This window comes from Idiotropiscis lumnitzeri, chromosome 1 (genome assembly GCF_059441095.1).
Source record: "Idiotropiscis lumnitzeri isolate Australia: NSW breed Sydney's pygmy pipehorse chromosome 1, RoL_Ilum_1.0, whole genome shotgun sequence".
Lineage (NCBI taxonomy): Eukaryota > Metazoa > Chordata > Actinopteri > Syngnathiformes > Syngnathidae > Idiotropiscis > Idiotropiscis lumnitzeri.
In genome coordinates, this window is record NC_142391.1 from 43,820,367 (window position 1) to 43,836,997 (window position 16,631).

Sequence of the window (16,631 nt, forward strand, 5' to 3'; positions counted from 1 at the left end):
TCAAAGAATCAGAAATACACGGGCTGGACAGCGTTGGGGGACGAGTGGGGGATTGTTCAGTTGTTTTTGAGAGGCAGGGAGAAATGAAGTGGGGCCATAGCCAAATGACTGCCCTGCAGTAAACCTGGAGCCATCCATTCTCAAGTAGGATGGAAGTTGTGACCTTGGATACCTGCAGCAAGATGTACAGTGACAAACGGGCACAGAATAATGGAGGCGATGCCACATGCTGCAAAAACAGGAAGGGCTCCCTGCAGAAACACACTGCTCTGGCTTCTGATTGGCCGTCTTGTGGGAGCGCACAACTTTTACCTTATATGAGCGAGATGTTGCTGCGTGTGTTTGGCATGCTGGGTCAGGGTGACTGCTCATTTTGGGGAAATACGACTTGAATTCCTGCGCCCTGTGATTGACGAGTGATCAGGCCATCCTTAAATCAACTGGGCAAGGCTTCAAGCGTTTCTGTGTCCCTGAATAGGATGAGCAGTGTCGGACACACACAGATTTGAAATCAAGAAATCGCAGTAACCCATCTACTATCCTACAAATGATTATGTTTGCCTAAACGGGTGTTGTCTTATAGATCAATGTGATTATTTAATCAAGGAATATGTGCAATTTCTGTGAGATGAGAAACAAAAGGCTAGTGATTAGACTTACAATTACCAACTGATATAATTTGCATGTAGTACAACAGGGTTCCTTCTAAAAGATTGGGCATACAGTCCTCCCTCGTATATATTGTTAAAAAGAGCTGGACTGTGATCAGGGCTCCAGTCTAACCTTTTTTAAAAGGCACACAGTGGCTGCGTGAATGGTCATCTCTCTCCTCAAAAATAGTCGTTTCCATATTAATAATAATAATAATATTCCCTTTATTAGTCCCACAATGGGGAAATTCGAGATTCGAACCCAGGCCTCCTGGGGAGACTGGGTCGTGAACGCGGCGCCTTAGACCACTCGGCCACAACAACTGACCTATCACTAAAATTTAGATCAGAGATGTTCAAATCCAGTGCCCCTATCCTGCATGTTTTAGAGGTTTCCCTTCTCCAACATACCTGATTCAAATGTTCAGCTCATCAGCGAGCTTTGCAGAAGCATGAAACAATCCTCATCATTTGAATCAGGGGTGTTGAAGAAGGGGGAGATCTAAAGCAGGCAGGATATGGCTCTCCAAGAACCGGAGTTTCCTACCACTGGTCAAAATTGTCCCCAGTTGTGATTGTGAGTGTGAATGGTTGTTTGTTATGTATAGATGCCTTGCGATTGGCTGGCAACCAGCTCAGGGTGTTCCCTGCCTACTGCCCGCAGACAGTTGGGATAGGCTCCAGCATACCTGTGACCCTTGAGAAGAGAAGCAGTTAGGATAACTGATGGATGAATGGATTTGAAATGGACAAAGAACCTTATGACATCAAGCATAGTTTCATGGTTGAAGTGTAAACGTGCCAGATTTTGCACTAGGTTATTTCCATTCATAACAGGCGAAACACAAAAACATAAAATACACAATAAATACAAAAGGTAAAATACAGAAAAAAAATGATTAGTATTTAGTCAGTAAAACATCTGCCTAGTTTTTGATGAGCACATCTTAAGCCTACATACTATACAATGGTATTTTACGTTAGTCATTATGGTGGTAGTTTGTTTAAGAATTGACACACATATTTGAGCAGCATATTTTCCAGACTATAAGTAACAACAGTATAAGTAATAAACGATTGCAACTTGTATATACCTGTAATAAAATTTCAACAGGGGTGCAATTGGAAATTTGCTCTGCCACCACCCTGAGTGTGTATGTTTGAGGAGGCTGCACGCGCTTCTCCCCTTCCATTAATTTCCAAATGCAGCCTATTTCATTGAACAATTGTCAGCTTTACTTTGTAATGCCTGACACACTGGGCTCTGGCATTGTTTTTTTTTTGTTTTTTTTTGGTGATCTCTGAATAATGGCACAGCACATTTGAGCAATGCTGAGTTTCCAAACAGTTGCAGCGAAGCTGTGTGCACTTTGGAGCATTTTTCTGAACACACCCACAATTAGGGATTGGGATTTTACGGGAGAGTCTGACCTTTGATGTTCTTAGTCCCAGATTTTGTAAAATAAGTGTTCCCCAAAAATGTGACTGGTACTCCAGAGCAATTTAGGGTTTTTTTTCCTCTTAATGATGCTTTTTTTTTGACTGGTATAAATTTTATACTCCAGACTAATTATGTAAAAAAAAAAAAAAAAAAACTGTATCGGTGAGCTGAAACTTTCTAAATTGATATTAATATCAGAAGCCTAAGACTAGCGCTATGAGAGCCGCCCAAATCAACATCTTCTCTTGAGCTAACTATAGCCTGAACAGAAGTCTGGACGCTCACAGACAAAAACTCCAGAATTCTGTTTCAACAAATCGACATAAGACCCTGAAATAAACACACGCGTTTATGCCTTCCTGTGAAATCCATGTGCGCCCTCACATAGGAGACGCCACTGCACTCTCCTTCCTGTGCATATAAACAAGAAACGTCATAGCCCGAAACAACAGACACCTCCTCTCCAACTACGACAGCCAAAATTGTGCCTCTTAGCTCATTAACATAAAGTGACTAAGAGCCAAAGTGGTATGGGACGCGAGCGCCATCAAATCACATCGCCAAGGTGAGCTCAGTCACAAACGCATCAAAACAAAGATCATGTTTCACTCACCACCCTTTGGTCATGCCACTATACAATCAGAGTAGTAAGTTGAATCACACCTGACCATTTACGTTTTGCGCAGTCCAATTCACCAACTTGCGTATGCGCACATGCACCTAAAGCAAAATGGATCGTATGGGTGAAAAACGCACAAAACAAACCAATCCCAGAGAGCTACCTACCTAACCAAAACTCTAACTATGCTATCTTCTGGAGCTCGCCAGGATCGAGGCCACTGTGAAGTGCCCTCAGGAGAATCCACTCTACAGGGGGATTTGCTTTGAAAATAACAAATCAAAATAATAAATAGGTGTCTGATGGAATGATTGTAAAAACCAAGTTGGAAACTTCTACTCCAATTTGGGAGCGTAGCGTTTAAAATCGTACAGACTAGAATTAAACAAAAAAACACCCAATTAACCAAAACCAGAAGTACAAACACAAAAATCCAATGCCCACACACTCCAAATCTAAATTTGAACGACGAGCAAAATTTCATAAAATGCCACCTCTGAGAATAAATGACCATATTTGACTTTTCCTGACGGTGCTCCTGGCCTTTCTCAAATCAACCCAACTTTATCAGTGTTCTTGTTAAGTGTTATCTCAAATTAACCTAGTCTACTCTATTTCATTAGGTTACTTTGCAAAATGTGCTCCTGTTTAAAATCAAATATGAAAATGAAAATAAAAAAATATTTTACACCACATCCACCATCCCACAAACCTAGAATGTTACGGAAATGGCTTGTGAACAAATTTGTGTGACAATATCAAGTGGAGAGAGACTGAGACACTGAGAGAAAAAAAAAAAAAAAGAGAGAGTGAGAGAGAGACTATCAAGTAGGCGACTTCAAGGCAAAAGGAGACCTTTAAAAGTCAGCTGCAGCTTTTGCAATTTCTCTGTCGCAGACTTTTATCTTGCATTCATTGAATTAGTGAACAGCTGTCTCTACTCCTGCCACAAGTGTTTCTCTGATCTGCAATGAGATTGGGCCATGTTTTGCCGCAACATCCTGCAACACCGCGACGGTGTACATACGGATGGGCACTAAAATTGAGAAGTGCAACAACAACAACAACAACAACAACAACAAAAAGTCTTTCCTCTTCTCAAGCCTTCGCCCCTCTCTTGCTTTCCCCAAATGGCCTCATCAGGCCTGCGTCCCACACGGAGCCAGACTTCAGTGGGGATTTTAATTGGCCCTCTACAATCAACAGCCAAACTCCTCAAGGATGTGTTCGCTCCTCAGCCATGTTAAGCAGTCTCAAGGACCTCGGCTGGGTTTTGAAGTGGCCTCACGCAGAGTTTTGGAAACCACTCAGATCACGGACTTCTAAAAAATAGATAGAAGCCACAGGGTGTGGGGCTTTATGCATCTCATATCAAGGTGCGGGCTTACCATATCATATCAGTGGTAAGAGCAATATTTTTGGATTTGTTGATTGCTTCATATACACAAAATGAGGTGTCCTTGCCTGTAACCATAGTGGTCAACCCGCCACAATCGGGATAAGAGATGTGAAATTCATTGATCGTTATAGATGAAAAGATATGCACAAGTGAAACATTTCAGTATGGGACTTCCGTTTCTGCTTCTGTTGGTATTGTTTGGTAGGATAAACATCTACAGTCTTCGTGGGAGACTCACCTGGGGCCTCAATAAGCTGTTTGTAGATTCCCAGGAATGCAGACTCAGCCTCCTTACTCCGTTTGTTCAGAGCGACCACCTGCAGGGACAAAGAAATGCCATTAAAGTAGGGATTGGTGGATATAACGTGTACATTTGCGGCACATGATAAACAAGCATGAATGGACTTTTAATACTTTCACTAAGAGAAGACTAATGTTCTGCAGAGAGGCTTCCATAAATCATACAATCATCTTCATAGAGTGCGACAAACTTCAATAATCCAAACGCTGTACAAGTCAAAATGCGAAAAAGAAAATATACCGCCAAAGTTGCTTACAACTTCAGAGTTAGAACATGCGTCGGGCATTATGTCAGAGACCATCAAAAGATCAACGCTGAGTGTGCTTTGATAGGAGGCAACTTTGGTAAACTTTATTGCTTTATTGTTTTTACATCGGCTCTTCTTTTTCACTTGTTCTTTGTGAATTACCCAAGGACTGATGAAATGTAAGCACGGAAGCGCTTTAAATGGACGAAGACAGGTGCAGACAGGACGATTATTTTTATGAATCAGGACGGAAGGAAAATGACGGAAGCGTGCACACGCCGATAAAGGTGCATGGATTTATTCAGATTCTGAAAAATATTTTTCCCCATCAGGCAACAAAAGGTTTTATTTTGCGACTTATTTGTGTTTAGAAAGTGTGTTTCAGTACGTTGATATGTTAAAATTAGAGCTGTCAAAATCAAAGCGTTAACTCGAGATTAATTTTTAAAAAGCAGTTAAAAATGTTAACTCAATTTTATTTACATATCTTGCAAAACCAAATTAAAACCATAATACCATAATTAGATGCACATCATCTCAGAACAAAACATCCGGCTCAAGTCACCACTGGGCCTTTCAGACCAACATTGCTGTAGTGTGGTGCTTGTTGGCAGAACTAAATGTTCTGTATACATTTTGAGAATTGTTTCCAAGAAAAATGCCTGTTCATATTTGGTGATTTGACATTAATTACAAGATGTTATTCAAGTAAAAGCTTCACAAAAAAATCTTAGTTGAAAAATGTGATTAATTGCAATTAATTACGGAATTTCTTGCTATTAATTAGTTAAAAATTTTAATCGATTGACAGCACTAGCGTAAATATGTTAAAATCATGTGAAAGTGGAAAAACATTACAGATGGCTGTTGTATGTAACCCCTGAAATGAACAGGTGATACTGTCTATTCCATTTCTATTTCCTTAACTACAAATGGAATTAGTTTTTTAATTGACTATCAAACATCATAGCAGCTATGTCATTATCCTCAGCATTTTTTCTGGCCTATTTATTGCCATCCAAGGCCTGCACAAGACTGCTCGCCAGTGACAGTGGCCATCGTCAGCAGCAGCACCTGCAATCCACAGCTCGGTGGGTGACGCAAACCAATTAACAATTCATTATCAGGGACAAAGAAAGTGAATTAGTTGCCACCTGGCTCTGTGGAAAGAGCACCTGCACTAGCGGATATGTGGGTTACACTGAGTCGAGCTGCTGCTTTAGACCTCTGAACTGTTTAATAAGTCAAAAGAAGAGCAGAAGGTGTGTCTCAATACCTTCAATTCAAAATGTCATCTATATAGTAGTTGCCACTTCTGGCTGTTGATTGCATCCCTTTCACACCTCATTGGTATGACGGCAATTGAAAAAGAATCATTTCACAATGGCTGAAGACGTTGATGGCAATGGTGCATTAGGACTGTTTAGTGGGGCCATAAATAAGGTGTGTGCAAAAAAACCTGGGCGTGGGGTGTCCTCGATTCACTGGAAATGGCTGCCATCTTCCCAGGGAAGGAATAACGACAACATCATGTTTAAAGAAATATCATAAAGATCAAGCAAGCTCCTTCCCCCGATCACTGCCACTAAGAGCAGCTCAGAGGAGTCCATGGAAAATATAAAAGGCTGACGCCCAATCAATACAGATTCAATAGTCTGTAGCTCTCAGCCAACTCCCTGCAACATTGTGTTGTTTCACTTTGCTTTTCCTCCATTTAAATCTCCCCCATCTTCCAATCCGTTCTAGAAAGAGGTTTCGATGTAGCAGGTTGCTCCACTTCAAATTTGTGAGGTGTTTTGTGTAACAAAAATATTATATAAATATATTAATATATTGCCCACAACAACAAAAAAAGGAGCACATAATTAGCAGAGTACAACTTCAACACAGTCTCACATCCAGGATATCAAACATTCCCGTTATAAAGCAATCATGAGTGAGATTTGTCGCGCAAATGAGACAGACAACAAGAGGAAAGGAGAAGTAACAAGCTCGACAAATGTTTTGAAGATAATGATGATTTTTTTTTGTTGTTGTTTTCCTCAAAAAATGTCCCTCTTCTTATCCCTCCTAGTTGATACCTGACTAGTTCCACATTTTTTCCAGTGCCACTAGCTTTATCTTGAGGAGGTATCCGTAGCCCACAGAAGATGCTTGGATACAGCACACTCAATTTTGCATGGAGATACAAGAGGCACACTACCGGAGTTCTAAAGCTTGACCTGGAGAATCTACACACTACTGAGCCATTTTATGGATTATCCTGGTCAGTGTGTGATGCACTTTCAATTATAATATGCTTCTGAAGTCAATGGTGTGTCACTTGTGTAGCGCTTTTCTACCTTCAGTACTCAAAGCGCTTCACATTATTACTGACAAGCCATCAGGAGCAACTGGGAGTTAAGTATCTTTCTCAAGGATACTTCCACATGGTCACAATGGTATCAAACCCACAACCTCTAGGTTGGCACTGCTTGTACCTTGCAAAAATTACTAAAGGAAAATACATTGACAATGTTTAAAGACATTAACAGAAACCTTTTCAAAAAACTTCTAAAGACTTCTAAAGTAACTAAAAATATTTAAAGACGTTTAGAAAACCTTAAAGGTACAGTTGGATAAGATGAACTTTGGAACTTGGGCTATGTTCACACTGCAGGAGGTGATGCCCAATTTGGAATTTTTGTTAAATCCGATCTTTCTTCTTACAAAAACAAAAATGACTTCTAATGTGAATGTAACTCACCCGTGAGGTGACATGCGTGCACACAAAGCACAATGTCGAGTGATGTGCACCAAAAAAAAAAAAAAAAGAATAATTAACATTTGTAAAAAAACAAAATAATAATGTCATATGGCGCAGTTTTTATGGAAGTAAATATGGTCAAGGGCTCATTTTATCATCTTATATAGCCAGTGGTGGGAGAAAGTATAAATAATTTGAGGATATGAGGTGACACTCCTCAATCTCCTCATTTTATGGAAACGTCTACTAAAGATGACATCACGTCATTGCCACGAGTAATAAATGAAGCGCCTGCGTGGGTGAATTACAACTATCACCACAACTGTCCACTTTATGCTTCATGTTTCAAGTGGGATTAAAGTAAAATGTTAAGACAACAACTGTTACTCAAAACAACTTTGCAGATTCACGCCATTAGTCGCTCAAGCACACTGTGGCCCGTCCACACGGAGGAAATATTGAGTATTTGATGACGTATAATAGCTAAATGCAGCTTCACATGTTTACTTTGAACTCTAAGCTCCACAAATTGACCCAAGTATGAAGATATCAGAGCTCTATTGTGATTATATTCAATCAGCATTTCTTTAATGTACTTAAGACCATTCAGTGATTTATAGACAAATGGAAGAATTTGAAATCTATTCTACAGACGATTGGGAAGCAGTGAAAAGCTTTTTATCTGGTCAGAACCTAAGCTCAGCCGTGTGACTTGTATAAAAGTTCCTGACGTGTCGTTATCTTTGCTATGGTTTGTGTCACGTCAGCTTAAGTAATATTATTTAAAAAAACATTTAGGTCAACAATGGCTCACACTTTACATTTGTGAACCTATGATCTAGTTGTCAAGGACAAGGTTGCTTGATGGCCCTGTGAAGAATGAATATCGCCACACTGAGATTCCCAAACACATAAAAAAAAAATCTCAAGATGTGAAGGCAACAACTCGACTCCCGGCCCTCCATCATCCTTTAACAAGAGAACACAGAGATTACCCCAGCAATCACACCATTAACCTGCCTAGAGAAGCAAGCAGACACATCAATCACACGCAGGCTTGGTGCATCACACATCAGCACCCACAATGTGTATGGATACCCCAGCCTTGCTATCATCAAAGCACCCCGAGAGGTGGTACATAATATGGGTTGATCAGGGAGTCATAGTCATCTCCGTGATAATCCAGCGCCTGCCAAGTACATGGGGTTCCCTAGAAGAGAAGTCTCACACTGGCAGATAAAAGCACATATGGTTGCTGTAAAGAGAGGCACGGCTGCCATTTTGGCTACATAATACAGCTCTGGCAAGAGTTGGGGCTCGCAGCGCATCCTGTGTTTTTCACCCGTTTTGTGATAACCGATACGGCCACCAAGGGAATGGGCTTGACCACAATTTGAGTTTACAAGCAGGCGTGAAGCCTCGGGTAGAGCAGGAAGAGAGAGAACCAAAGAAAACCTGTTAGGACTCCCCCATAACTCTTCACACCGCTAGCAAGTGGGCAGTGTTGTAGCCCCTGGGACAAGGCTGCTGGGAAATACTTAGTATGAACCTTTGAGAATACCACCCTCAAATGAGTCTCTCGGCGTTAATCTCTGTTTCCATGTGCATGTCTGTGAACAAAGTAGAACAAAGAGTAGCAGGTATTTAGCGGATCAAGAGGAAGGATGAGAATGATTTAAATTTTACAGGGAGCTTCATGAATGGTTGCATTCTAAAAGGAGATCCCAGACAGAGCACAAGCAATTATGCGGTCATCAATTACAGTTATCACAAATGATGATTATGCCATTATCACTTTAAATCATCCCCCTCTTCCTTACCAGTTTGACACTCCAGTGACTTGCTTGTGTGAGGCGCGGTTGTGATGTTGCAGGTGATTATTGTGTGACGATGACTGGAGTGTTGTCAAGGCCAACCTTTCCCTATTGTGTTTGTGTATATGTATGTCATATGTCGGCGTGGCTCATTTTTAGCCCCAGTGAAAAAAACGAGGCTTTTAGCTTCATTTGCTGAATGTGTGCACACGCACACCTGTGCAGTGTGCACACAGACATATTGTACAGCTCAAGGTGAATGTGGTTGGTGTTGTGAATGGAATGGGGGCCGCAATTGTATAGTTCCACATTCCCTGAGGTCTCTAAATTACCTGTCATCTTCGCCATGATGCAAAGGTCAGTGCACAATCATAGGGAGTCCTTCCTACTGTGGAGCTTACAGAGTGTCGGTCCAGCCTACAGGCTGGCAGCATGTCACAACAGCCCCCGTCGCACGCCGTACTTAATAGACAAAAACTGTGTGAAGTCCACTACCACCCCTTGTCAAAACACCTTAGTGAGAGAATCAACTGGATCTTTGCTCTTGCATGTTAATGTCAGAGGCACAAAATGTTAACATGCAGAACAAAAAAAGAGTTTGGAATTAAATAGCTTTTTCAATGTATCAAACATTCATGCAAATTTTGTTTGGGATCAGGTTACGCATAGGGCCACCTTCAATGACGGTGGACATACTATTAGGGCATTCGCCGCTGTTCGGGAGAAAGATTACAGCCGATTCAGAAAATATATAACCATCTGTAGTCCATTTTTCCCCAAAATTTAAAGACCTCAAAGGAAGCAAGAATGTCACCAAGCACTCACAATAATACAGAATTGTCATCGACCTTTTATTTTCAAATGTCATTGCTGTATCATGTTTAAGATAACTACACCATCACACAAAACGTACTTGTATTTTATAAGTAGGAATGTTTGCATTGTCACACTAAAGACACACACGTTTGTTGTTGGCGATACGGCAACCAAAGGCAACTGCAAAAAGAAACAGAAAAAAACCTTCCTGTACTCATATACTTAATGCCTCAAACGTCCTTGGCAAAAAGGAAATACATCAGCATGTCAAAACACAGTGCTGTGCAACCCGCTGTCGCCACTGGCTTTTATTTGTTTGACTGTAGGTACAAAAGCGATAGATGAGTTGGTTTGAAGTGACTAAAATGTGGGAGGAGGAGAGGGTCAGTAGTGGTAAACACTATCGCAATATACAGTAGCCTAGATGGTTAGAGAGCCATGTGCCTCGCTGCACACACACACACGCACACACGAATCTGGGAGTATGCACACGCACACAATACACAGACTGGGTTTGTGGGGAGATTTAATCATGGTGACGTGCATCTCAGAGCAGCAGGAGCAACATGGCGGTGGCTGCGCCCATCTCTGGGTGCAAAGTGAGATGAGCAGTCAGCACACTGACACACATCTCGTCACCGCGTCAATTCAGATCAGCACTGCCTGTCAATCAAAGCCCCGCTCTCACAAATGGCTGATGCCACTTCCACTCAGTCACAGGAGAACTGGCCCATCAGACAAATGGCAACGCTGGCAACACCACTATTTTGTTGTACAAAGTAGAATAATACCAATCCACTCCTCTGCAAACACATGGTGCCATGGCTAAATCTTTATTTGCAACCTCCTCAGTCCTCGAGGCTCGCTCCACTGTTTACAAATTAGCTCCTCTCACCTGAATTCCGATTGAAGCATCGAAAAGCACAGCAATGGAGTGAGGCTTGCTCTGGTTACGATCCAGAGGATATTCTCCAAACCCATTTTTTACGTCACTGTTGAGAAACTAACAGACTTCTACTCAGGATACATCAGTGGTTCCTCAAATATAGCTCCTCCTTGGAAGCTCTTCGATACTTCAACCTAGGTGCTCATTTAAGATAATCAAGCTGCTCCTTAATATGGCAGCGTGAGAAGGAAGAACTAAGGAGCGACTGTAGGAGTTAACAGTTAGAGATCATGATAAGACTGACCTATGCAAGTCTCATGCAAATGCTTTTCCGGGAGCTTTTCAATTCGGAATGCACCTTCTGCTTTGCTAGGCGCATGGACACCAAAGAATTCTGGTTTTTCATCTCACTAACTCAGCTTCACTATCTTTACATCTGGATGAGTTGCAAGAAATTTACAAATGGAGTGAATTCATCATCTATTAAAGCCATTTGGCAGCATGCGCTGTCATGTTTCTAGTACTTCTAGTACTATATTTTTAAACTAATTAATCACAAAAAATGAGGGATTAATTGTGATTAATCACATTTTTCAACTACTATTTTTTGTGAAGCTTGTAACAGATATTTACTTGAAAAATATCTTGCAATTAATGTAAATCAAAGACTGTTCTGATAGCTTTCGTTGATCCTTGAATACGATCTAAACAGAGACATTTTTACCAGCATTTCCCTAAGAAACAATTCTCAAAACGTATCCATTTTGCTCCACACTCCAGCAGTGATGGTTTTCAAGACCCAGTGGTAACTTGAGCAGGGTGTTTTGTTCTGAGATGATGTGCTCAAGATGTACAGCTAATATCGTACAGTGTTTGAATTTGGCTTAGCAAGATATGCAAATCATTTTTTAAATAAATGAAAGTGAGTTAAATGAGTTCAAATATTTAATTGCGTTAAAAATGTTTAAAAATTAATCTGCAATTAACGCTTTAATTTTGACAGCCCCACACCTTTTTTTCTTGCAAGAAAAAAAAACATTGACGTCACAATTTTGTTTTTATTGCGGTTCTCTCGGAATTGTGATAGAAATGTATAATTTTGTATGTAATTTTTCCTTCACTTTCTTAGCTATTATGGTACAGCATAGCTTACTTTCTTCTTCTATATTGATTAAAACACAATTGATCACTTTTGCCCTGCGTTGTACTGCATGGGTATCTTCATCAAGCAAAAGAAGTGTCTGGGTACACCTTTCAAATGAAGAGGCTGCAGAAATGGCGTGATACTCTCTTGCAATAAAAACTGAAATGCACCAAAGTCACAGCAAAGTCAACAACTGAGAAGAGACAAATGGAGGGAGTAAAACCCATCTTTTCTGAATGTCTTTGTAGTTGAAAAGACAAAAGTTGTCATTTTATTTGAGTGCACACTTTCAAGTGTCTGATGCAGCAAATGACCTATACCTTGAGGAAAGTGCGTCTTTCATACATATCTCGCTTGGCAGCATGGAAAGGAATGGGGGTGGGCTAAAACTGAGATAAAGGCACAAGCTGAAAGAGAGTCTCGCACAAAGTATCGTAATGAGAACACCTGCACTAGATTTTATAGCTGGGAGAAGCATTAAAAGGAGAAGTCTAGGTAAGGGCTAATTATAAAAATAAAGTGTCCCGGTTACCTCGGCACAGCACGACCCAAGTGAACAAACCTCCAACAGATGGGGTGTCATGGGGAACTGGGCCAGAGTGAGTCAAAGCCCTCTGGAGTGGTCGGACCCTGGCAAGCACAGATCCGTATCACACCCACTGACACATGTTGACACTGCTTCTCCAGCTCTTTCTCATACCAGTCAAGGTGAGACAGCATGACATGAGCAGCGAGGAAGAGGGGGCTCCAAAATGATGGATAACTCTCTCCATCCTCCTTTCTTTGCGCTCGCTCTCTCACAAGCCTGGTGACTTTCCAGTGAGGCAATTATCATTGTGAATGCATAATAGCCTAATTAATTACAGGTGTCAGTGCTGCCTTTGTTTCAGCAAGGAGGAACATCATTCCAAAGACGCGTATGTGAATCAGAGCACCACCAATGAACGATTCTTGAACTACAACACAGCTCAGAAAACTGAGCACTGCGCAAACAATGTGTCCGCCAAACAAACGCTGTCTTATGCTGAGAGGAGAAACAAAAGTAATGAGGTCAATAATTGCTTGATAAATATGTTAATGTCGAATGTAGTAGTCTCTGTCAAGCCTTGTTTTGGATCACACATCACAGACCAGAACGTCTCCGGTGGCAGTAGCATCAACAACTTTCCTTACGCGGCCTCACTGACAAACACAGCGTATCATTTGTCCTGTCAGATTTGCCGATTTTCATTTATAGTGAAGCAGGAGAGTTGGAAACAATTGCCAAGGAGAATGAAAAAAAAAAGACCTGCAAAGGAGGGGAATGAATGATGGGCGAACCAGGGAGGAGAGACAGCAGATATTCCTGCTTCTCGCCCCCTTCAGTAAAACACAAGCATGAAATGGCGTGGAGGATCCACGACAACATTGCATGAAGCGTGTCTGCATGTACGCTTCTGTGTGTGTGTGTGAGTGTGTGCGTCTTTCAGTTTGAGGGGGAAGGGGGAGTGGGGCTCATGGCGGTAGGCTGATAATCCCTCCACGCCTCCAGGCAGTGGGGGCTCGTTGTAGAGTACATTGAGTCTAATAAGAGCGGGCGCCGCGGTCGTACGCAGCTCTGCCTGCTCCGACTGTGAGGAGAGTTTTACATAATTAATGACTGTTGATGTTTTCCAGGTAGTCGCCCGGCAAATTCACTCCAGAGTGGGCTGCCACCGTCATGGTCTCCACGGAGAGTGAGCGACACAGGAACAGACATCTCACATTTCAAACATGAATAAGGCAATTTTGTACAGTGTCCTCAGACATTACCGAGAGGGGGGTTCAGGGCCAATGGTTTAACGTGCGTTAGAAAAATGCTCAGAAAGAGCTTCTCAGTGTCTTGAGTCTACAGAGACTTTGCGCTTGATGCGAGTTAAAACAGCTTCTTTAGTGCTTTTTTATGATTCTGTATGTTGTTAGAGACACAAAAGCCGGAGCGCTGTGTCTTTTCCCGATAACAGCTGTCGGCTCCTGATGATCCTTCATGTCTGCATGAATCAAAATGTCGATCTTAATGTGTGAGCTTGAAGGTCTGGTTTTGGGATGTTCTAGACGGCTGACGTCTAGTCAAGCTTTGGGGCCTGGCATATTGCTGGGAGGCAGTCCATATTTATACTGGAGCATGTTAAACATTTAAACATAGCACCAAGGGAAGGCTATTTTTTACTGCTCTTAGCCTACTACTCATTATTAATTTGTAATAACCTTTAAGGCTGTTTGATGTCATGCATATTTTACAGAAATATTTCACTACCAGTCAGGCTCAATGTCATTAACAGGTCAGAGGGCGAGCAAAATGGGAGCTCGTCCACTTTTATGAGACCAGGTAAGAAATCACGTCTGAATGTGTGTATTCACTTCAACACGTCGTGTGTGAAGCAAAATAAGTTATGTTGTACATCTCTTGATATAAGGTTGCCAGTGCAGTCCCCGTTTCGATGGGCACAACCCTGAAAGCCAAACGCTCCTGCTTCCTTTGCTATCAGTGTCCTTCATATTTTGAACGTGTTATTGAGTGTTCAGTGAAAATAACTTATTTTAATAAGTGTTTAATTTTACCATCATGCATCCAATTTATATAGTGCATGTCCTCATTAGGGTCACGGAGGAGCTGGAGCTGATCTCAGCGGACGGGTGAAAAGCGCATTACACTCTGTACTGGTAGCCATCCAATCAAAGGGTACATATAGACAATTATTTACAGTCAGAGTCACACCTACCGGCAATTTAAAGTCTTTAATTAACCTAGCATGCATGTTTTAGGAATTTGGGAGAAAGCACGTGCAAATTCTACACAGGAAGGCCTGCGTAAAGATTTGATTTCAGAATCTCATAACGTTGAGGCAGATGTGCTAACCACTTGTTCACTGTGCTGCCTGTTGCATTTAACCATTTTCTTTTTTAGAAGGCCTAGAGTAAAGGAGCACATTTCAGTTCAGTCTCCTTCTTCCTCTCTTGGAGTGCTGGCCAAGTCCCATCTTGATATGCAGTCTGCTGGGAGGCCTTCCATGCCTGCTGGATGCCAGCCTAAAGCTCATGTACACTGGTGCCAACACGCCACTAAAGCTGTAAAACAAATGAGCTCTGTTTGGTTAATGTACACTGATTGACCTCTGCTGCCAGGCATTTGCTGGCTTGATTGTAATGACCAGCCGTCATGGTAACTATACAAAGTGGCAGATGTGAGGGGCTCTTTCAATTTGAGTTATGGGTGAATGCATTCTGCTGAGGCAATACAATACAAGCTTGTACAATATGGAAGATGTAAAATATGGAATTGGAATTTTAGGAGAGTTTCAATCGCCATCATGATTCGTGTTACGGGAGGCAAGCATGGGCTACGAGACTTAAGTGTACCTCAGGAGACCTCAGTTCATCAACCATTTGCATGAGTTGCTTGTTATATTTGTTGTGTGTGTTTTATTTTATTTTTATTTCCATTTCATTAAAAAAATAGGACGTAATTTCAAATTTAAAATGCAACACATTGAATTAAACAGGGAACACTTTTTGAATTTTCCCATATTTTTTTCAACACATTAATTTTTAATAATAATAATAATAATTATAATAATAATAAATCTAACAATAAAATCTTATTATCCATCTCAAGGTTTTATTTACATATATACTTGGGCTGAACGATAAAGTGCATTTGCAATAGAATCCCGATTTGATAAAACTTGATTTCCAAATCGTAAAAGCTGTGATTAAAATGGTCAGATGCGCAACCGAGAGGAGCGAAGGTGAGCAGGGAGGGAAAGATGGGGGGAGCAGACAGAGAGGTCATTGCTGTAAATAAAGCCTACGCTGAAGGTGCACCTAATTTTTTGAGAGTTTTCTATCTCCTGAGACCTTGAGACGAGTATCTAACATATTCAATCTTTTTTGCCTTGTGAGGCTTGAAAAAAAAAAAGAAGAAAAAAAAATAATTTACAGTGCTGCTGTGTTGTGGGAGTGGAAACTGTGTGCAGTGTGGCTGATAAATATAAGTGTCTGTGATTATAGATGACCTGTCGTGTGAGCAACAACAGCAGTCGGTGCCGCACATGTAAAATGAAATAAAAGTGTTGACTTGTATTGACAAAGTCTGTAATGCCTGACAGAACAAAACGCATTCTACGGTCAAACGATTTGAAAATGAAAGCGCCCTGCTAAATTGGCATATTTTTAGAATATAAATAGTATTTGGACTTATATTGTGTCCTCCAAGTTATGAAAGAAAATTAAAAAAGACTAAATGATTATTGCTCATCATCACTCATCATTTAGAAGGTGTTGCCGCTGCTTGTAAATGCATGCTGCTGTTTTTTTTTTTCTTATTTGAAAATGTACCAACGTACGTTACACATACAACTGTACAGTTTTTTTTTTTTTAAATGCAATGCTGGCACCATTTAAAGAACACTTTTTAAGCACTTAATCGATACAACACAGCAGAAACAACTTTATGGCAAGCTTTATATATAGAATTTGACTTTATCTATTGGCTGCTGATAGTTATATAATCCACCATATGCACTGAGTGTAGGACAATTCTGTGAGGG

The 16,631-nt window shown here is 41.0% G+C and overlaps 1 protein-coding gene across 3 annotated transcripts in view; it reads right to left on the bottom strand.

The window, feature by feature from the left end:
• Positions 1–16,631, bottom strand: part of cux2b (cut-like homeobox 2b) — a 100,501-nt gene that overhangs the window by 27,003 nt on the left and 56,867 nt on the right. For all 3 annotated transcript variants that reach the window (XM_088302032.1, XM_088302049.1, XM_088302041.1), the window contains exon 4: positions 4,348–4,426. In XM_088302032.1, coding sequence (XP_088158158.1) covers positions 4,348–4,426 — 79 coding nt within the window. The remainder of the gene's footprint in view (positions 1–4,347; positions 4,427–16,631) is intronic.